Source organism: Pempheris klunzingeri, chromosome 11, assembly GCF_042242105.1.
Source record: "Pempheris klunzingeri isolate RE-2024b chromosome 11, fPemKlu1.hap1, whole genome shotgun sequence".
In the NCBI taxonomy this organism is placed as follows: Eukaryota; Metazoa; Chordata; class Actinopteri; order Acropomatiformes; family Pempheridae; genus Pempheris; species Pempheris klunzingeri.
Window position 1 is genome coordinate 26,028,378 of NC_092022.1, and position 23,503 is coordinate 26,051,880.

Below are 23,503 nucleotides of genomic sequence, written 5' to 3' on the forward strand. Positions count from 1 at the left end.
TGTCCAACAATGTTCAACTGCTGTTTCACGAAGCCCAAGGTGACGTTCTTAAACCTTATGACGTTCAGTTTACCGTCATAGAGGAGAGAAGGAATCAGACTACTCACACGGATTAATCAACTATCAAAATAGTTAATAGCCGACAACTAATCAATCCATAATGCTTCTTATTAGCACCACCAAGTTGGGGAGCCGGGGCCTCCCATCCCCAGCTGAGAGACACAGGTAGGTGGCAGCATTGAGGCAAAGCTATTGTGTATGAGAAGCTGCGCCAAACCTCCAGTGGCCGACGGACAGAGTTGAGAAGTGTGTTAGTGTGAAGACTACATTTAAACAAAATATGAACGAGCAATTCTTGGTCACTGGCAGGAGAGGAGGAGGAGGTCTGACCGCAGACAACATCCCAGAATGGTTGTTCTACTTGTCAGTCCATCTAAAAAGACCAGTATGTAAAAGTTTGAGTCAATACATCACTGCTGTTGTTCTGGTCCACGTTTACTGCCAGGTTAAGCTTTATTTCAAGAGCAACTTAAAGACTAATCCATACACAGCCATCATTAACACATAGACAATACAAAATAAATATTCACCATCACTTTGTTCGTCATCACCAAATAAATACCAAATGTGTGCAGCTTGATATTCCCAGTGTATTGCAATGTACTCAAAATAGTTTGTGAAAATAAAAAGGAAAATCATATAAACAGAAGCACCAAAAAAAAAAATCTTTAGAAAATTATTAAAAAACTTTTAGTTACAAAATATTTGCACTTAAAAAGATCCCAGTATTTTAAATAAATAATAAGTTATATAAAACAATTCATAGTTGATATCTTAAAATATTTCCTCTTTGTTCAACAATGCAGAGGAAATGATTTCCTTCTCTTGGGTACCATTTAAAATCTTCTCAAGTAGCATTTTGAAATAAAAAAAGTCAATAAATAGATAATGAACAGTAAATAGGCCAACATAAAGAATAATACAGCAGACATGAATAAATAAGTTGATATTAAAACCAACATTTGCAAAGGACTTAAATAGTTACACAGCAATAGTAAGAATGAAACTACAAACTACTCCTGGAGGTGCAACATCACTATGCTCATATAGAATACTATCAACATTATTGGGTGGAGATGGGATATGTTCACTAACTAAGAGTCTGCTCAGCTCAGGCTGTATACTGCACACTCTGTCTGTATACTTAGAGACGCCCTTGCTTACAGTTTGATTCCAGTGTGCGACCACACTGTGCATCCACTCCTGTTCACGCTCATACCGTCATAAAGCAACATGCAAACAGCAAACAAATGCAAAGAACAGATGACAAAGTTCCAAATGAGAAGAATCAATTACATACAGTTTCTAAAGGGTTTGGAAAGAAAGAAGTGTTGTCACTGTGATGCCACGCTCTCTGTGCTTCCCCCCTCCGTCACACCTCGATGCCCTTCACCGCCTGGTTGATGGACTCGAGTAGAGCCCGGTTCTCGGGGTTCTGGTAGCAGTCTTTATTGGTAAACATGTGGGTCAGGGTTTCTACGTAGCTGTCGAAGTTCTGCTCGGACAACGGCTCCTGCTGAACACACACAAGTTCACAAGTGTGAGATCAACAGTGTGAGTCTGGCTGGGTACAGAACGTCTGGAGTCTTTTAACCCTCAACTGACTTGTTTTCACACAGAATAAAACAGTTGAAGTCATTTTGTTAACTGTTGGGGACATAATGTCCTGGTGGACGTGTGGAGATGTCTAAGTAACAGCGTAGTTACACTGTGACTGTGAAAAGCCGTCTTTCCAGAATCTTGTGGCAGAATCTCGGTCCATCAGTGGCTGGTTAGCTGTGAGACCGGTCCTCTCCAGTTACTGTGGTCAGCTGCGTCCCACAGCTCCCCACACCCCCACGACGTCATACATTACATAGCTGAAAGGCCACGCCTCTTACTGCCATGTGCCCCCCATGTGCCCCCCATTCCTCAGTTGCGTTCCTCTGTTTTTTAAATATACTGAAGTTGTTCTTAGAGTCTGTAACTTCTCTTATATTTGTTGAAATTCTCATAACAGCTTAACTTTATTTAATTACTAAATCAAAGAGTTCAAGCAGGCTGTGGAAAGAAGTAGACGCAGCTTCTGGGTCTGAACAGTGAAGCTGACCAAGAAACAGGGGGAGACTTTAGAGACTTTAGGGTGTGGCTACCTAGGATAGTGGGAGATGCAAGTCTTTTTAGATTTGTAATCCAGAGGGGAACGTGAAGATGTTGTGGGTGTCACAGTGTGAGAGTCAGGGCACCACAAAGGTCAGTATCAGTCATGGGAACCATGAAAAGTTGTCCTGTTTGCTTCAGTCTTTCCAGTAGATGTTGAAAACAGCTTTGACATGCTGTCTGTTCAGCACAGTGTGCCATGGATATTTCTCCCTTGTCTTGTGTTTCAGGAAGACTATACACTGAAGTGTTATAGGAGAGGAGAGGATGGACAGAATGTAACCTGAGATCTGATCCACTGATTATCTGTAGCAGCCTGATGGCTCAAGCTTTTGGGTCGTTTTCCGTTGTGTTCTCAGTTGTTTATAAGAGAAATGGCTACTTGTGGCAACTGTTTGCTGCCACAGACCTGAGATAAGTGTGTGCTAGGAGGGGGGTTCACTCACCATGGTGGGCAGGCGGATGTTGGCCAGGCTGCGGATCAGGGCCTGACTCAGGCCAGACAGCTCCAGGAACAAGGCCTCATTCCTCTCCTCGATCTGTTTATTCTCATCCTCAATGTTCTTCAGGTTCTTCTCCATTGAAGAGATCTGAAGCAGAGGCAGACACACAATTCAGTCCTGACGCAGCAACTCAGAGAACTTGACAACAGATCCACAAATATTCACTGTCAGCAGTGTTACAGGTTCAGCTGTGCAGCATGCATCAGCTTTCTTTCACAGTCAGTTATTGCCTCAGCTCAAAGCCCCTCTGTCACATGGTTGAGTCTCCTGGGTGTCCGTGGAGCGCAGGAGTGAAGGGAGCCGAGCAGCTGAGCTCACCTGCGTGTGCAGGTTCATCATGTCGGCCTCCATCTCTGAGTTGGACTCATTCAGCTCGTTGATCTCCTTGTTGAGCTGCTTGATGTCCTCGTCGTTGTCCAGAACTGAGTGAGAGCAGCAACAAACACAAGATCAACTACTACTCTACTACAGCCATCACTTCTGTTTGCTAGCCCAGACCCTGCTGCCTGTCTGTGCCTGCTAGATGTTGTCCCTGATAAACCTGATGTCTCATTGTTAGTAGTTTTAGTAGGCCTGATAGGCCTGATAGGCCTGATAGGAGGCATGTGGCACACGCTGCGAGGCAGAGGGGGAAGGAATGTCTCTTACCATCACTGGCTCTGAACTTTGCAGTGATGTACTCGTCTCCGGGGAACTTGGCTCTCTTTTTGTTTGCTGATGCTCTGGGACAACCTGACAGACTGAGAAGAGCAGCCGATCACAATCCAGACCGCCGACATTCTAACAAGGCTCAGATGGTTTTATGTACGTTAGGCTCATGGGGGGGGGGGTTAGGAGGGCTCGGCATACCTGCGGTGCGTCAGGAAACTGCCGTTAGCATGGCCGGAGCCGTCGCAGCCTGGCGTCGGGCAGGTCGGCCCCTCGGTCTTGAAGGCCTTCCAGGAGAAGGGAGTGCCGTTGAGAAGACCTTCCTTCTGGCGGCGTGCTGCCAGCGGACAGCCGTAGGCACTGCGGTGGGTGGCGTACTTCCCACTGATGTGGCCCAGACTGTCACAACCGGGAACTGGACACCTGGAGACATACAGACACAAGCGTCTGACTGAAGAGCTGCTTTATGAGATGGGAGGAAGCAGTGGGGCTGAGGTGCACCATGGGAAAGGAGAAATGATAATCAAACTAAAAATCATTTCTCATCTTAAGAACAATGAGATCACTGTATTATATGGTAATTTGCCTTTTCCCTGAGTGCTGTGTTGGAGGAGAATCACAAACGGACTTGTGGCAGGTCTTGATGGTGGTGAAAGGTCAGGAGGGAACCGAAGATCTTACTCTTCATCCTCCTTGGCTATTAGGAATAATAGTTGTATTGTTTGCATCACATGGAGCAAACCATTTCAGTGTGTTTATTTTGTTTCACTGAATGGCCCAGAGCAGGGGTGTCCAAACTACGGCCCGCGGGCCAACTGCGGCCCGTGCTCCAATTTTCATTGGCCTGCAGGAAATTCTAAAACTGTATTGGAATGCGGCCCACACATGGAACCTGTGCTGGACTGTATTGTACTTCTTAGTCTCACCACTAGGTGGAGTAACTGTCTTTGAACGAGGCTGCTTCTCTATAAAATGAGTGATAGAAGAAGAAATGTGCTACAGGTGACCCAAGATGGCCGAATTAAGGAAACGTAAGAGAGAAAGTAAGAGTAGAAAGTTTCGCCGAGGGGCAACAAAGTGGAGGTAAGGCTGCTCTACCACTCTCATGTGCGCTGGTTAAGTCGTGGCTCTGTGCTGCAGCAGTTTTATTCCCTGAGATCAGAAATGGACCAGTTTTGAAGAGAGAAGGACTCTTCATGAGCTCAGTGATCCTCTCTGGTTGGCAGGTTTAGTGGATCTCACTGATCACACTGAGCCAGAGCCTACAAGGCAAAGACCAGCTTGTACCACAACTAATAAATGAAAGCCCACTAATAGAAAGGCTGTTTTCTTTCTTGAATCATATTCAGTTATCAAGCAGAATTTACCTACATTTGATTGATTTTGCCCACTTTAATCTACTAGAGGGGAGGAGATATACCTCACCTCTAGTGGATTAAAGTTAGCAGCATAGCCCTTTGGATGTTGTTCTGTATGTGGCCCTCAGTGAAAACAGTTTGGACACCCCTGGCCCAGAGAATGTATAGATGAGTAGTCGTAGCCTCCCGGTCTGACGTGTGAAGCCAGTGCAGAGCAGTCTGAAACTTGCAGTCTTTCTACTGGCCAGCAGGGGGCGACTCCACCGGCTCTAAGAAGGAGTCTTTAGGGTGGAACTACCTTGTGACGGAGCAGCCAGAGGTGGATCGTGCCTAAGTCCAACCAATCAGAGGCACTTCAGCCCCCAAATCAAGATAATGACGGCCATTACACCAACATGGTGTTTTTGAAAATGTGGAGCTGCAGACTTCAGAACAGTGAGATGGCACAGTGCCTCCGTCCACTTCTTAGATTTAGTCTATGGCACGTGTTGTCGGGCTGTACCTTTAATACTGCAGTGAAAACGTTTCTTTGAAAGGTTTTGTCAAAAAAATCTTAGGACTTGTTGGGGCTTTCATCCTCTCCAGAGGTGTCACCCTGTTTGGATCACAGGAGATGGGAACAATCCTGCTGAAGTCTAAGTCACTCACCTCCAACAGCTGACACACCCAGTGCTTGTGAAGAGCTAATGAAGTACTGCCGCTCACCTCAACAGCTCGGAGTCTTCCTTGTCATCCTTGGTGGGGGTTGATTTGACCCCGCCTTTCTTGGCTCGAGGGCATCCAGACAGACTGACAGAGAGGAGGTGAGAGGAAAGTCACTGGATCCATTTGTACAGAGTAACCGATGACTTCAGCGGGCACAACGGGAGACGAGCTCCTACCTTCTATGTGAAGCGTAGTTTCCAGTGATGTGGCCTGATCCGTCGCAACCTGGAGTGGGACACCTGAGACACACACAGGCGCTCTTTCACTCAACAAACTTACATTATCAGAAGCCTGCAGGCAGAAACCAATTTTCCTCACTAAATAATTAGGACTCATTGTTTTTGGTTTGAACTTTTCAGTATTGGAGTTCTGATTTTGACTATATTATATCAGTGTTAAAAGGAGAGCAGGGACAGAGCTGTAGCTGCAGACTGAGTGCTGATTGGACATGTTGGAGGTGAGAGACAGGAGAGAGCAGACATACTTAAGTTCAGCTGTGTGGGCAGCCATGAGGGTCCGAAGTGATTTATCAGCAAGAGGACAGCCTGACAGACTGGAAAATAGGTTGGAGAAAGAACGTCAGAAAAACACACAGAGAACAGGATGTCTGAGCATGAGTGAAGGAAAGAGCCAGAATCTGAGCTGGACTCCAGAGCCGGGACAGGACCAGGCAGCACAAACACAGGGAGGACATCTGATCTCTACACTAGAGGAATCCTTTGGCAGGTCTAATAACCCTAATGACCCTATCAGGTGTAAATGAAACAATCCACTGGAAGACTTTTTGCTGTTCAAAAGGCCTCTTTTGTTCTAATGACAGGTGGGAGATCCTCAGCGTTTCTCCTGGTTCGACAGTAACCTACGGTGGCCGGGAGGTGCAAAACTATTTTACAATACGACAAATTTACATTTGAGAAAACAAATTTACAAGACGTGAAACACTTTTACAAACGCTGAGACAAATTTACAAGTAACTTTTTCAACCATAAAGAGAATGTACCAACTGTGGAGTAGAACCGGAAGTGATAAGGAGTTCATGGTGACCCACGATGGACGGCAGTCAAGCGGTCTTTTGCCCGTTTTGTGGCGAACATATGAGCCCATTAACGCGGTACATTCCCTTTCTGGTTGAAAAAGTTACTTGTAAATTTGTCTCGGCGTTTGTAAAAGTGTTTCACGTCTTGTAAATTTGTTTTCTCAAATGTAAATTTGTCTCAGGACTTGTAAATGTGTTATGGCAATGTCATTTTGTTTTCTGATTTGTAAAAATGTTTTCTAAAATGTAAATTTGTCTCCAGCTTTGTAAAAGTGTTTCTCGTATTGTAAAATTGTTTTGCACCTCCTGGCCACCGTAGTAACCAGAGCTGAGAGCCACGCTCCCCGTCCGGGTGAGGTGCTCCAGGTGTCTGAGCGAATCACCATGCGGCAGCGAAGGCACTGATGCTCCAGTAGCCCTCTCACTGACACCGACAAGGTGAGTTAAAGTGAAACATCTTCAACTTCATTTCAGTAGCTCATCTGAACACCTGTCACATCAAATAATCAGAAAATAGTTGGACTCTTTCCAAAAAGAACTATGAATGGTGAAGCTCTTTCATAAGAGACAGACTGAAAAGGTCGGGGCAGGGGTGTCAAACTCATTTTAGTTCAGGGGCCCAATTTGATCTCAAGTGGGCCGGACCGCTGAAATCACAGCATCATAACCTCTAAATAATCTGCGAAACATTATGAACGAAAAGTCGGACCCTCTGGCGGGCCGGTTTTGGCCCGCGGGCCGTACGTTTGACACCCCTGGGTTAGGGCCTGTTTTTGTCAGACTATGCTAAAATAAATTTTGGATTACTGTTCACACTAAGTGGCTCCTGCTGTATTCTTAATGGGGTTGAATGTGGGAGCAGCCTGTCTGTGGTGACAGGGCTGGAAGTGTTCTCAGCCAGCACACTGCAGATCATGTACTTCCAGTATACGGGGGCATGAATCACGTCGTAGTATTTCATGTGTATAAATCTCTGTAGAGGCCACGTATGGACAGAGATGTTTCGAGACTCTCATGTATGCTGCTATCCACCAACTTCCAACATATCGTACTTAACACAGCTGCTCATTTTGCCCCCTTGTGGCTTGTTTAGCCATAAAATTAACGTATTTTGATCCAATGCTTACATTAACTACATCTGCATATCTACCGTGCCTACATTCATTAGAAAGTGTCAATGAATGCCAAGCAGCTGGACAGAAGTCTACCATGGCAGGATGTGGAGGACTGGCTTAATTCAAGCTCTGTGTCATGCTTATCTACATTCACATTTTTGAGTCTTCCAAGGAAGTAGTGAAGTTAAGAGGACTTTTCTATTGTTTCCATAAATAGATTCTGGTCAGAGGAGAAACTAAAATCATACTTCAACCTTAACAAATCACTTTACATTCACACCACAGGTTTGAAAAAAAATACTCCGCTTATCGTTTGTGAGTGTAGGTCTTACCTTCGATGTGATGCGTAGTTACCAGTGATGTGTCCACTGCCATCACAGCCCGGGGTGGGACATCTAGTGCCAAGACACACACTCATCAATTAGTCCATAGTCAGTCCTTTGAACAGGATGCTCTTACTGACAAGTTTTCACCTTCACAATTTTGGTTTTTAATATTCAGTTTGTGTTCAATCACACGGGCTGGATGGAGCCGGTGGGATAGATCTGAGGGTTCCCATCACTCAGGTCGGGTGTATGACTGCAGAATGACTGGCGTGATCATGTGTGGTTGTCTTTTCAGGTGCTCCTCTATTATTAATTAAAAAGTTCTGCAGGTGTAAATCTGACTTGGACGTTTACAGTAACTGTCATATGACGTGAACACAGTGTTTTGTCTTACATGCTATGGCTGCTTAATTACTGGACTGACAGATGTCTTAGCTTATCACAGTGATGTTAATGTTTTTATATCAATGTTTCAAACATCTCATTTTAAATGGGGATCACTTCATAAAAACCACAGTTAAAAGCTGATCATGTTTTGATGTGGTAAAGGTTGTGACTTACACGAGAACCTCTTTTTTGCTGTCTTTGGGCTGAAACTTGACCTTGAAGCTGCTAGTGGTGACCTCGCCCGGGTACTTCCTGTCCTCCAGGTTCTCCTGGTCCTCCTCCTCACCGTCAGATGACGTGTACGAGGGAGCCGTGTACTCCACCTGGAGAAAGGTTAAACACATCTAAGCGTCAGTGTATGAAGGACACAGCATCATGTTTCATGCTCCTTTTCTCTGCTTGTCTTTTCTCCTCGTGATGTGATCTCAGTGATTTCACTGCACCTCTTCGTGGTCTTCCTCTTTGACTCCACTTGGTTTGGTGAAGTCCAGCGGCCCCTCCCACTCTGGCTGAGCGTGGACCTGAGACGAGGTGGCTACGACGTGTTGAGAAGATGAGGACGAGGAGGGCGAAGGCTCCGGAGGCTGCGTGCCCTCCCTCTTGGTCTTCTTCATGCTGAGATCCAAGGTGCCGTTCTCGTCCACTTCAATGTCCGACTCCTGCAGGGTTGGGACACACAGTCAGTGAGGATATGAGTGTGTCATGCACTGTTGAGCTGGTCCCACATGAGAAGTAAAAGGTCCCCTGAAGAGTCTGTGTGAGTGGAAGGGAGGGTACCTTGGAGCAGGGTTCCCTGGGCTTGGCGCTGAGGGTCTCTGGTCTCTCCCAACAGCGGGTGGACAGGTTGAGGATGGCTGTCGCTGCCATGTGGGCTGCCTCTGCATCCTGGCTATAGTCATAGCCACTGGAGGATGAGGCGCTCTTAGAAAAGCTTCCTGACACACTGTGACTGGGGGAGGAGGCCTTAGGGAATGATTTAGCTGTGTGGGAAGGGAGCAGAAGGAATTTACGGTTCAAGAACATGAGCAGCAGACACGACAGGAGTGCATCATGATGGCTGAACGTGGAGCAAAGGAGTCGTGGGTTCATGTGCATGCATTCCTTTAACACTCTAAAATGTATTGAAGGTGTGATGATGTTTAAAGGGCAGAATCTGAGGAACAAACCTACAAGGGGATCATTTATAACATGGCCATGTGGTTAGACTGTCTGTGTAGGATGCACTCCACCTTTTTTGCATCTTAAAAAACATTTGTTGTCTCTTTTTTAGGATTCAGTTATCTAGTTTTGTAGTTGGAAATGTTTTGTGTGGATTCAGCAGTAAGAGAAAAAAGAATAGAGAGCAGGAAGAGGAGGAGCACAGAGAACATTGGAACTCATGGAGCATGGAGGTCAAGTGTGTGGGTCTTACATTTGAAGGCTTTGGGTGATGTTTCAGTGCTGCTGGGTGTCTTTGGAATGAGCATGCGCTTTCCAAACACCTGGACATCAAAGCTTGCATAGTCAAAAGACACCTTGGAGTATTTCTCCAGCTCCTTGGCCAAGTTAGCTCGAGGTGTGGTGGTCACCGCGTTGGGCCCGTAGCTGCCATACTGAGGGATCTCCAGCTGTTTCACAAAACACATGGGCCTGGAACAAAAGCCATTAGTTAGGCATTGTCCTTACAGTGGTATGAACATGGTTGTGTCCATCTACAGAGCTTAACAAATGTATCAGACCTCCACCCAGTGGAAGGTGTTTCCCTCCCCTGCCCTAAATTAACAGTAGTGCTGATCACCAGAATATTTCTTTAGTTCCTGTGATGGTTAACCCTCCAGTATGTGCAGCTCTTTAATCACAATGATGGATCTGAAATGATGGAAAAGGAATCTGGAGTAGAGGAACTGATGGACTGGACAAGTCAAAGTCCAGACTTGAATCCTATCGAACAGATCTTGGATTTATTGGATTAAAAAATAGATCACACACTAATTTAATCCTAAACAAGTCTGTGGGAACAGCTGGGAACTATTTGGAGCTCAATAACAAAAGAGACGGTGGAAAAGTCCATGAAAACAATCAGGGAGGTCAAACTAGATATTAAGATTTCTGGTTAAAACATGTGAATAAGGACTATTTAGTTGTTCCAGTTTGTTATTTACCTAATAAATAATAATACAGTGTTTAATTTGAAACAAGTTGTTGACAGATTTCTAAAATATTTGTGATACATTTGTTAACCACTGTATGTGTAACAAACTGAAGTAGAAAGAAAGACCAGGTCTCACCTGAGCACTCTGTCAGAGTTGGAAGAGGGTTCGCTGGCTGAAGCCTGTAAATGAACCTGCTTGTCCTGGGTCTTGTTCAGCTTCGCTGCAGCTGCGATGGGGCAGCCGGACAGACTGACAGGGGACACATATGCATATGCAAAGACGGTGTCGCTCAGTATTTTGTGGAAATAACATATCTTTGTTTTGAATCATTTCCACGTTAATCCTCCCAGGGTTGGACTCAAAGGGACTCCAGAACTACATTGAATCAGTTATTGCTGTAAAACCACAGACTATACACAAACTGATGTGAGAAACATCCTCATAAAAACATAAGAAGTCAAATTTCAAACTTCAACATTTTTACAAGTTCCTAGTTGTTGTCTGTATCAGACGTGGTCATGTTTTGGTTTTCAGGCTCCTGTGTGTGATTGAACACCCACTGTAAATTAGGTGTATTTGCCAAATATACAAACCTTCAGCTGTGTTCAGTGAACACCTCAGACAAGAACAACTGAAATGGCTCAACACAACTAATATTAATAATAGCAGTTTCTCCAAATTCAACATAATAGATGCAGTCTTGAGATGATTCCTCCCCCTGAATAGAGTCCCTCATAAGAGAACTAATATGCAAATCAGAAGTTGTCTCTATTCATTAGTTAGTGTGCTTGAGACATATCAGATACCTGGACTGGCTGGGGGGGGTTTGTTCACAGTGACGTTTGGTTACAGGTTAGAAATATGGGGAGGTCAAGAGAATTGTCCAGAAAGTTAAAAGAGGAGATCACTGTTGGAAGCACAGTTCACAGGTTCAGAGCTGAAGGAACTCTGGCTGCACTACCTGGACAGAAAGAGGAAGATATCAACAGCTGCCACCAGATTTCTGAGGAGGACAAAAACCCTCGAGTGACTGCAAAAGACCTGCAGCAAGGTTTCAGTTCCTACAGTAAGACCTACACCACTACTGACCTAAAAGCACAAGACAAGTCGGCTCCAATGTGCTTGAAACCACATAAATAAGCCACAGAAGGTTTGGGAGTCTGTTCTGTGGAGCGATGAAACAAAACTGGAACTCTTCATGTCTGTGGATCAGTGTATGTCTGGAGGAGGAGGAGGAGGAGGAAGGAGGCAGACCCTGAGAAGAACAGCCTGCCAACAGTGGAGCATGACGGTGGCTCAGTGAGGCTCTGGAGCTGCTTTGCTTCTTCTGGCTCTGGAAACCTGCAGCGTTTGGAGGTCAACATGGATTCAATCAGTATCAGGAAATCCAAGGAGAGAACGTCATTCCGTCTGTGAGGAAGCTGAAGCTTGGGCGTCATCGGACCTTCCAACAGGACAATGATCCCAAGCGTTCCTCAAAGTCCACCAAGGCTTCAGAAAAAGATACTAGAGTCACTGTCACCTGACTTGAACCCCACAGAAAATCTCTGGTGGGGTTTGAAGAAGGAGGTTGGCCATGAGGAATGAACTCAGATTCCTCAGGAACACTGTCAGAACCTGGTGTCTGGATATGCATCATGTTTGCAGCAGGTCATGACAAGCTGGTCACGAAGAGGTTGAATTATTTGGAGACTGCAGTCGTCATTAAAAGTGGCAGATTGTGTTGAACTTGGAGAAACCACCTGTAATATTAGCTGTGTTGAGCTATTTCAATTGTTCTTATTGGAGGTGTTCATTGAACACAGCTGGAAGTTTGTATATTTTGCTGTGTGTGTGTGTGTGTGTGTGTGTGTGTGTGTGTGTGTGTGTGTGTGTGTGTGTGTGTGTGTGTGTGTGTGTGTGTGTGTGTGTGTGTGTGTGTGTGTGTGTGTGTGTGTGTGTGTGTGTGTGTGTGTGTGTGTGTGTGTAGACTTGGTTTAAGGTTAGGGTAGGTTAGGTTTAGGCTGAGGTTAGGTTTGGAGAGAGATGGTTAGGGGTTAGGGTAAGTCTCCAGGAAGTGAATGTAAGTCAATGTAATGTCCTCTGGTGTGATGGAAATATGACTCTGTGTGTGTGTGTGTGTGTAGGTGTGTGTGTGTGTGTGTGTGTGTCCTTGGGTGGTTCATTAACCTGCGGTGTGTGTTGCGGTTACTGTTGACATGGCCTTGGCCTGTGCAGCCAGGAGTCGGACACTTCAGGACGTTCTCATGCATGGCCAGGACTACAGACACACAGCAGACACATACTCTGGTCAGTCTGTTTAGTTTGCTGGAGACGGTTTCACATCACTAGTAGTCAGAGGAGTTTTGTGAAACACAGTGTTTGAAAAAGCAGTAATGGCAATACAAGTTGTAGTATTAGTAGTTTTTTCTCTAACAGTAGGAAGCAGTAGTGGTAGTATTAGTATCAATAATGCTGGTAGTAATAATGATAATAATAACTAGGCCTTTGCTCTCAGAGCTCCTGGGCTGCTGAAGACCTGTAAGGGTTAACAGGATGTGTCGGTGTGTGAAAGGAGTGTACTCACTCTCTGGAGGGATTCGGTCTTTGTGAGGACATCCAGACAGACTGCGGTGGTGAGGGTACAGCCCGGTCACATGACCCGTCCCGTCACACCCCGGGGTTGGACACTTCACCTCCTTCTTTTCTGAATAGAGCAGGGTACACATGACAGCACATCAGAAGGTAGAGCAGGGGGTTCTGACCTATGACACCACTTCTTATTGGTAAGTTATGCTCTGTGATGTTTTATTCATGTCTTACATCAGTGATCTCTGAGTCTGGGATCAGAACAACTTCTACCAAACACAGACCTCACCTGGTCCACCACAAACTGTCAGACTGAGCCGTTGGATGTGTGGATGTACCTTTGCTGTAGTGAGCGGTGCGGCGGGCTGCAGCAGCAGGCTCCGAGCTCTTACTGGAGGTGCTGTATGGATGGTAGTCCGGGGAGCTCTGGACCTCCTGCCCCCCCTTCACCTCCTCCGCCTTCAGGGCAATGGCCTGCTCCAGCAGCCCCAGGTTCCCCCGAGTCATATCCCAGTTCTCGGAGTCATCCGTGATTCCTGAGCCTTCTGAAACACGATCTTGCTCCTCTCCTTCCTCCTCCTCTTCCTCCTCTTCCTCTTCTTCATCCTCTTCCTCCTCCTCGTCGTCGTCCTCATCATCGTCCTCCTCAGAGCGGACTTCTATAACAACGGTAGTGGGAGAGGCTTTGCTGGAGTCTCGGTCCTCCTCTTCCTCCTCCACTACTTCACCTGCTTCTTTCTCCTGCCTCTCATCCTCCTCTTCCCCTCTCTCCTCCTGCTCTTCGTACTCCTCCTCTTCCTCAGTCATGGGGGTGCTGACCTTTTCTTCCCTGAGTGACACCTCGGCTTCAGATCCCTGAGTATGTGGACTCAAAGTGTAAGGAGTGTCAACCTCTTGGTGGACCTCCCTCTCTTCCCCCTCCTCTTCCTCCTCTTCCTCCTCTCCCTCCTCCTCCTCCTCCTCCTCCTCTCCCTCCCTCTGACTCTGCTCCTCTGTTGATACTTTGGCCTGATGGTTGTAATCTCCACTGGAGTACTGGTGATCAGAGTTTTCCTGGCTTACCATCTGTCTTTCTACCCCCTTTTCCTCTACAGTATTCTCTTGCTTTTCTTGCTCCTCTTCCTCATTCCTTTCTTCATCTTCTGCTTCCTCTTCCTCTATTTCTTTTGTCTCTTTAAGCGTGGTAACCTCTGTTTCTTCTTCAGCTTGCTCTGACGCCTGTACCAGCTGACATTTCTGCTGATGATTATCAGTGAGTACTACCGGCTTCACGTCCTCGTCAGGTTTCTCACTTCCGGCTTCGTTCTCCGTCTCAGAGGGGACGCTGTCCTTCTTGCCTTCTTCAGCCGGAGGACAAACTGCTACTTCTGCAGTTTCTGTGTCCTCTGTTGTCACCAGTGAGCAGTCTGCTGCCGATTCAAAGAAGAGATGAATGTCATTACCATTACGACAAATGTCCTCCCTACTTTGTAACTCCTAACTCGGTCCGTGCGTTGGGGTCGACCTTGGAGCTGACTTTATGTGACTTGTTTAGCAGTCATGGAAAAGAAGCCTGGATCTAGTTCAGGCAGTCAACTCGAGGCTGCTGTTACACTCGTGACTCCCTGCAACGTATATTTCATCACGGTTGGACACTTAAGCCGTCAGTCCTCTGCTCACTCTTTGGCTGCCATGCCTGTGATCACACTGTAGTGCTGAGCTTGGTCTTTCTCTAAGGGGAGTGCCGAGGTTAAAAGCTAGATGTCAAATATCATTGCTGTACATCTTTTACATTCACTTAATGACCCGTTTCACGTGAGCTGACTGACTGAACTATGAATCACTTGGACGGTCATCACAGACATCTAGAAGGCTTCAGTTTTCTGTTGTAATCTCTGAGGTTCTCTGTCCTACCACACATTAGATCTACCTCATTATATATATATATATTCTATACCTTAACACATAATAAAACCCCGCGCTGTGGAAAATTAATCAGGCATATGTATGGCATATTGTTTATTTTTAAAAAGGCAGGTGAATATTAATATGTCATACATATGCCTGGTTAGTGTTCATGTGTGGACACGTTCCACTGTCATGGACTGGCTCCAATGGTGGCTGGGAGTGCCTGACCAGAAAAAAAAATGAAATACCTTTATTTCCTCCAGCCACTTTCCTGATTTGACCTAGTCGTTGTGCCTAGATGCTTATAGGAGAGCGTTTGACCCAGTTGAATGGAATTACTTCATTTTCTGTACTACACAAATTGAGCATTGAGTTCATCGAGTGGGTGGAGTTACTCTATAAATGTCCCAAACCCAGAATCATTATGAACAAAACCTTCACAGTACAAAACAGGGCTGCAGTGTCTCCCCTCTGTCATCCATCCCAATAGAGTCACATGCAGAATCTATAGAATCTGACACAAACAAGATATACAACTGGATTTCCCTATATGCAGATGACATTTTGTTATACATTAAGAAAACAGGGGTCAGCTTTTTTCTTTCAGCGGCTCTGACAACCTTTGTTTTGGTCTGAGAAATTGAGATATGTTACAGAGAGCCTTTTAAAACCTGACTCGTATCAACTATTAGATACTCTGCAATTTATTATTGCAATGAAAAGTGTTCATTCCTCAAAGAGTGAGGGTCTGAGTCTGCCAGTATTCATGATGTATCTCAGCTTTCCATAGGCTCCTCACCTGTGCTAAATCTACTGTCTGAATAAAGGCAACGTTTTTTTTGCCATGGCAGCAGCGCCTACCACCATTTTGGTTGTTCCCCCTAGTATGAATTCTAATAGGTTTAAGTCTAAAGTTCTAATAACTTAAGAATAACAAGGTTAAGAGATGTCTCCCAGCATTAGTCTCCTAACCCTGCCTGGGGAAGACTATAATCTTTGTTTTTGGTGTATTATTAGGTCGTCTTAATCCATAAGGCATTAAACAGTCATGAGAAACACCGTGAGAAGTGTAATCACACTGTGATGAGGTGGTCGGATGAAAATGAGGCCCTACCTGCTGCTGTGCTGGAGTACAAGTTTCCATAGTAACTTTTCTGGTTAGGTTTCACTCACGTTTTATTGCCTCTGCCCTGCTTTTTGTTTTGTTTTTCTTCTTCTCTTTGAGGTCTTCTTCCTCCTCCACTTCCTCCTCTTCCTCCTCTTCTGCTGCATCACTATCTGCAGTGAAGCCTTCCTCCGCTATCTGTTTGGCAGGCTGGTTCCTCCTCTTGGGGGCAGACTGGTTCTCCTCCGCCTCAGCCTCCTCCAGCTTCCTTTTCTTCACAATCGGACAACCTAGTACGCTGAGGAGAGCAGGGTGGGTACGTCAGTGATGCTAACAGCTAACAGTGAACACTACAGCTTGTGGGTGCTACTAGCGGAGCTCCACACTTTGTTATATTACCATCGCCTACTTGTGTCACATCAATGCATGTATTCTCTCGTGACCTCGACTGTTTGGTGACGTGGTACAAAGTTCAGAGGGAAACTGCACATGCAGGTCATTCCCAGGGATTTGACTTTGAATTGTTGAATTAATGTGCAATTCTACTTTGCACCATAGTCACTCTTTGTCTGTCATTAGAGCCCATATATGATATTGGTTTTACTAAAATCCTGATTGTTGACTCAGTTTGCAAACTGTATAACATCAAATCCTTTAATGAAATGTTGTATCACATGTAGTCACATTGGAAGGGCTGCCTATAAAGAGATATATTGCTAGTATTATATATATAAACATATATATTATATGTACGTAAGTGTTTATATTTTCGTGCATGTCATCAGTGCACATCTTTATAGAGACCTGTTCAACCAGCACACATGGTTTTACATACACTTAACTTAAACAGTTGTCTAAATCATCACACTGTAATTCATGTTTGAACTATCAGCTGCTCTCCACACATCTGTTTGTTTTACAGGCTGCATTTGATGAAATACAGCGGGACTCCTACCTTCTATGTCGTGAGTACCTTCCACTGACGTGGCCTTTGCCGTCACATCCAGGCGTGGGACAGCTGCTGCAGACACGGAGCGAGACAAACATACACGTCATGCACACAACACACACTTTATGTATGATGATAGTCTCAGGGTGAAGCACAAAGTCCTTTACCTTAACTCCTGCTTCATCTCTCCCACGAGATCTGATGATACTGAGAGGAAATAAAAATCATATAATCTGCACTTTACACTTTATACTTTGTAGACTTATTTTGATTTTTATGTATACTGATTCAACTTTTGTATTTGTATTCTGGCAAAATAATTTCCTTCTGGATGAATAAAGTTGATCTTATCTTATCTTATAAGAGCCGGAGGTAAAAAAAAAAAGGCAATGACGCTTTTATTTTGTCAAGAAAATCCATATCATTGCACATCTACATCTGGTAAAATTCACCCTTGTACGTACACACACTCCTTTATGTCCTCGTACGGACGGCTGGTTTACAAACCCGGCTAACAGGACAGTTTGGTTGGTAATGAACCACAAAGTCACAACGGCACCAAGAATATTTACCCCGGATGCCTTTGGAGCGGGTTCTTGTTCGTGTCTCTGAAGTGTCTTGGCTCATCTGAATAACAGAAGGACACAGCAAGGTGATCAATAGACAGACAGACAGACAGACAGACAGACAGACAGGTAGCTAGATAGGTAGACAGGTGGCTAGATAGGTAGACAGATAGGTAGATAGGTAGACAGACAGACAGATAGGTAGACAGGTAGACAGACAGATAGATAGATAGGTAGATAGACAGGTAGATAGACAGACAGATAGGTAGATAGACAGATAGATAGATAGACAGACAGACAGATAGGTAGACAGGTAGATAGACAGATAGACAGACAGATAGATAGGTAGATAGACAGGTAGATAGGTAGATAGACAGGTAGATAGGTAGATAGACAGGTAGGTAGATAGGTAGACAGATAGATAGATAGGTAGACAGACAGATAGATAGGTAGATAGGTAGACAGACAGATAGATAGGTAGATAGACAGGTAGATAGACAGGTAGGTAGATAGGTAGACAGATAGATAGATAGGTAGACAGACAGACAGATAGGTAGACAGATAGATAGATAGATAGACAGATAGGTAGACAGACAGACAGACAGATAGGTAGGTAGACAGACAGACAGACAGATAGGTAGGTAGACAGATAGACAGACAGATAGGTAGATAGACAGATAGACAGACAGATAGGTAGATAGACAGATAGACAGACAGACAGATAGGTAGATAGATAGATAGATAGATAGGTAGATAGACAGGTAGGTAGGTAGATAGACAGATAGATAGATAGGTAGACAGACAGACAGATAGGTAGGTAGGTAGACAGACAGACAGACAGATAGACAGACAGACAGACAGGTAGGTAGGTAGACAGATACTTTGATGCTGAGGCTCGTCCTGTCTCGTTGATTGGCTCTCCCCTGGTCCACCGTTGGCTCAGTGTCTGACCTCTGAACTCATCTTCTATTGGATGAAACACAAACAAACCAGCTGTTTACTGTGAACGTGGGATGAAAAACAAACAATGATCTCACACATTCTTACACATCTCAATGTTTTAAGGGCAAATCCAGCAGTTCGACACAGTCGTATAATGTCAAAATAACCCTCAGCGTTAAACAGGCCTGTTTAACTCGACATGTGGGAGGCGAGGTGGGTCTGAGGAAGAGATCCGGAGGTTTCGGGGCTCCATTCGGCACGTCTCGGCCTCTGCTTCGGTTCTGAACATTCTTTTCTCCCCACACTTTATGGACGTGAAACTCTTGAGGCCTATTCCCCTGCTGCACCGCGGGCTAAGACACAAGTCTGGGGATTATATGGCTCATCTAGGAGACGCTCCCAGGGATGCAGAGAGGTCTGTATTGGGGAAATGGGTTGTGCTTTTCATAGACGAGTGCAACATGACAGGGAGTCTTGGGGTTGAATGTGTCCGTCTCAGCATCACAAAGCTGCACTGAGGCCACACAGACAGTGTGAAGTTATTCTGAACAGACTCGATGAATTTAGTTAGATTTAACTAAACTAGACTTACTTTAACGTAGTAAATTCAGTTTACAGAGAATATGTCTTTGTCCTTGTTAATGATTTTATTTATTTTTTATTTATTATCTGCTCTTTCACTATTTCATGTTTAAACACTGCTGCAAAGTCCAAACAGGCTTTTTCTGATTTCTTTTATTAGATGGATCCATTAAGGGCCCAGAAACACATCAGGCCTGATCCACTGGGGGGTCCTGACAGCAGACCCTCCTGAGCAGGGTCACGGGCCACAGAGGCTTTAAGGACTCTCCATGGGGGGGGGGGGGGGGGGGCACTGACACTGACACTTGCATCGCTTTAAATGCACGCTGACTTCTCCATCTGTGCAGGCCAGAAAAAACAAATGCGAACATCGAGGACAGATCAGCAGGCCGGACTGTAGGCCTGCACCCCCCCTCCACCTCCACCGCCGCCCCCCCCTCCCGGACCGGCTCCTCCAAACAGCACCGAGCGTACAAAGGTTCGCACTAAACGGACCGTCCTCCACCTCCGGGCCGCCATTGTGGGGCCACAAACAACGACAGCGACAGAAAGAACCGGGTGAAGAACCTGAACCGGACCGAGCTCCGCATCCGGTCCGGGAGAGGAGAGGCGTCAGAGGGGACGCTGGCGGCCCGGCTCGGCTCGGCTCGGCTCGGCCTGAGATCCTCGGTGAGGCCTGCAGCCGAGGCCCCAGAACACACCGACAAACGCTCTTTGTCAGGGAGACATAAAGCCTTACCTTCCGCTCACACTACTGCCCTCCCCTCCCCCTCCGCTCCGACATCTCCGGGTTGGCAGACGGACGTTTGCTGTAACACACCGCCGCGATCCAGCACCGGACCGCCGCAGACGGGACCGAAAGGTGTGACGGCAGCTTCAGACCGAGCCCAGCACCCGAGAGCCGTTCAGCACCCCGGACAGAGCCGCCGAGTCTTCAGCACCATGGACAGAAGCCCCGCTGCACTGCCTCCTGCTGGAGCTCAGGAGAGCTGCAGCCGGCCGCAGCACCGCGGGGTCGCCCTGCCTGACTGCCTGCCCGCCCGCCTGGACCGGACCGGACCGGACCGGACCGGACCTCCCCGGGGCCGGCTCCGTGGGCTGCTGCACACACACACACACACACACACCGTGGCAGCGCTTAAAAAGCAGCTGGAGGATGATCTCCTCTCCAAACACACTCCTCAAGGCACTAAAACACTCAGGAACTTCAAACCAGCTGAGCTGCAGGACTGATGGAGGAAGCAGCTCCAGCTGACTGTTAACAAGCTGTTGGATCAAGGAATCAGCCAATACTGAATAAATCTGTACTGATCAGCATCAGATCACACCTCTCTGGGACAAACTCATCAGCCAGTCACAGCACAGGTCACTGCTGCCTCCTACAGCAGCCAATCAGAGAGCACGGCCTTATCCCAGATCAGCCAATAGGAGCAGGACACAGATGCCCACAACAATAAAAGAACTAAAGAAAAGTGTCTGCTATTAACAAACATTTGAAGTTGGAAGATCTGCCTGTATCACTAAATACATTTTCAGTTGAAGGTTATGCAGATGATTTTGAATGCTACAGTGATATTATATCATGAAAGTAGGGCATTTAAGTAGAAGCATGCACTGGTGATTTCTTCATTTTAAACTATTTATTGAAAGAAAATCTACCAACAGTGGTAGGTATACCACAACAAAACATGTTCAGTGTCTCAATAAATTGGGACGTGGCCAAAGGACGTCCACTCCTCTCCTTTCTGTGACTCTTCCAGTCTCTGTATCACTGTTCCAACCTCCTGATGACACTCTGTGACCCTCTAAGCTCAGTGAACACCTCCGTCTGAGGACTTCCTGTTTGAAGCCTCCAGTGTTGAGGTGCTGCTGATCAACTGTTAGGTGTCGTCTTGGTCTCATGATGTCAGAATGTGAACAGCAGGATGAGGAGGACTGTTTAAATACCAATTCTAACTGAAGCAGGAAATGTATTGGTGGATTCATGGATCAAACCTGTTGTGAATGTTGCTGTTAAGCTTCTTGTTAGAGAACAGCAGCTGGTGCAGAAAGTACTGAGACACTGAACAGTTGGACATGTGCATTCAAAGGTTTAGAGAAGGTCACATTAAGTTCACCTGGAAAGGTTAGAATGCATTTTAGGTTCATCCTGAAACTTCACCTGAAAGCTGAATAATACTAATACATAGATAAGTAGATGTGTGTGAAATCTCACCTCTGCCTAATACTGCCACATGTGTACAGTGTTTAAAGTGATGTATAATCATATGGTGACCCTTCTGCACAGTTCACTCAGTGGCCAGCAGCAGTAACTGGTACTCTACACCTGTATTCATCCTCCTGTCAGTCAAGTTGAGGCTTTGCACATATGCTTTTGTTTTCTTAATGTGTGTACTCACCATCTTTAGTACAAACATTTTGCGTAGAATGGATAAAGTTCTTTCTCCCTCGTGCTCACTGGACAACTTAATGCAGTCTCTTCTCTGTATAAACCACTGGTGAAGAACTTTGCTCCCAGTGACTGATGGACAGCATCTGTTCCCTATCTCACTTTCTGAAACTACACGACAGATGGTAGAGCTGATAATACCCCTCCTCCTTTTATACACACACACACACACAGTATGTTTCGCTATCTTTGTTAGGACTTCCCATAGACACAGTGTATACTGAAGCTAAAGAACACTAACCTGTCCCTGACCCTGATCTTAACCTTAACCATCACCAAACAAATATTTTATACACTTCATAACTTTATAACAACACAGTGCTGAGCCTTAGGCACTTGTGAAAAATAAAGACATAAGAGGTTTTATTGTCACTGTACAACTGTTAACAGCATACAACGAAATTACATTGGTACGCCCAGACAAGTCTAAAGATTAAAATATATATATATATATATATATATATATATATATGTATATACGTCTAAAGAGCTATACTTTAATCTAAAGATTAAAATATAGATGTGTGTGTGTGTGTATAGATATATGAAAAATAAATAAATATCAATAACAAAAGAATTATAACAATCTTGAACAAAGAAATAAATAAATAACAATTGGCTTCAAATATTCACATTCAAAGATGGATGTATGGAGGTGAACAGAACTTAAGAATATGGGTGTGAGTGAGGCTGGGTGTGGTGGTGGTGGTGATGTTCCTGGTCCTGCTCTGACATCGGGTCTCGAAGAGCTGACTGACGGCAGGTAGATCGGACCCGGTGACCCTCTGCAGTGCCTTCTGCTCCCTCTTGTGGCATCCTGCGTACCCCGCTGGGATACAGTACGTCAGGATGCTCTCCTCTCTGGTGAGGAGGTTCCGCAGTCGACCAGCCTTCCTCTGTTTCCTCAGGAAGTAGAGGCGTTGCTGTGCTCTGCTGGTGACGGGGGAGGTGTGTGGTCCTCGGTGATGTGAACCCCCAGAAACCTAAAGGTGGGGACTCCCTCCACAGCCTCTCTGTAAAGTAGTAAAAGAAAAGTATGTAAAGTAAGTTGCAGGACTACCTGCAGCATCTCCTGAACTCGGACGGATGCTCCCTGTGACGGGCCCATGTAGTTGCCAAAAACAAGGTCACAAGAAGTCAAAGAATGGAGGCGACACTGGTGGAAATGCCCTGGAGATGCCTGCGTTCACGGCTAAGCTCGCAGATCCCTTCTCTCCTGTGGGCTCTCCAGCAACCAGGACTACAATCCACAAACTGGCATGTTCACCTGTAGCGCACCAGGGATCTACTATTTTGCTCACCATGCCCACTGCAAAGGAGGCGATGTGTGGGCGGCCCTGATGAAGGTCAACGAGCCAGTAATGTGCACATACTCTGACGACAAGGAGACTCTGTGCATGTGCAGCTGCAGGACTTTATGCTGCTCCACAGAAGGACAGGTGATAGTCATGAATGGTAAATGTTTGCATATTTATGGTAAAAGCAGTCTCAAAGGTACAATGTAGGTCAAGTGGACTGGTTTACAATGAGCGGTGGAAGAATAATATCTTTATATATAGTAGCAACATACTTCATTGAATGATTCTTTCCTTTCCAGACATCACATCTCTATTCACATACATCAGTCTGAGTCTGAACGTCGTATTAATACATGTGGTCACTGGCAGTGATATGTAAGAAGCAAAGATCCTTGTCAGGTCAAATAACACCACCAGATATCTCAGTTGTCATCATTCTTGTATGTTTACATTGTGCATTTATTCTTATATCCATCAACAAACAATAAATCAGTGTTCATGACACGGCTGGAATGATTCCTGGAACAATGAGGCTTTGTGCAGCACAACTGTTTTTATTCTACATTTTGTTTCCTTTTTGATGCAACACAATCTTAATACAAATTTGTACACATTCATCTGACAGTAAAATAGACAAACCCAACATCATACCACATCTCAGTTTGTACTGAATATGAATTATTCCAAAGGTTGTTGTTAGTTTGTCAGTATTTTCTCTCGTTTATTTGTTTGACTACTGATTGTGTTC

The 23,503-nt window shown here is 45.4% G+C and overlaps 1 protein-coding gene across 1 annotated transcript; it reads right to left on the reverse strand.

Annotated features, from left to right (window-relative positions):
- Nucleotides 1-1,432: 1,432 nt before the first annotated feature.
- myt1a (myelin transcription factor 1a) lies at nt 1,433-17,545 on the reverse strand. Its single transcript, XM_070839462.1, has 21 exons — nt 17,491-17,545; nt 17,086-17,116; nt 16,925-16,990; nt 16,038-16,267; nt 13,316-14,386; nt 12,976-13,095; nt 12,579-12,669; nt 10,545-10,658; nt 9,689-9,906; nt 9,055-9,257; nt 8,721-8,936; nt 8,452-8,600; nt 7,897-7,959; nt 5,898-5,966; nt 5,590-5,652; nt 5,414-5,497; nt 3,552-3,773; nt 3,351-3,442; nt 3,021-3,124; nt 2,646-2,789; nt 1,433-1,576 (listed from the first exon to the last, which is right to left on the reverse strand). Exons 1-21 carry the CDS (start codon nt 17,543-17,545, stop codon nt 1,433-1,435), a joined length of 3,549 nt encoding a protein of 1,182 aa, XP_070695563.1.
- Between the last annotated feature and the right edge of the window lie 5,958 nt (nt 17,546-23,503).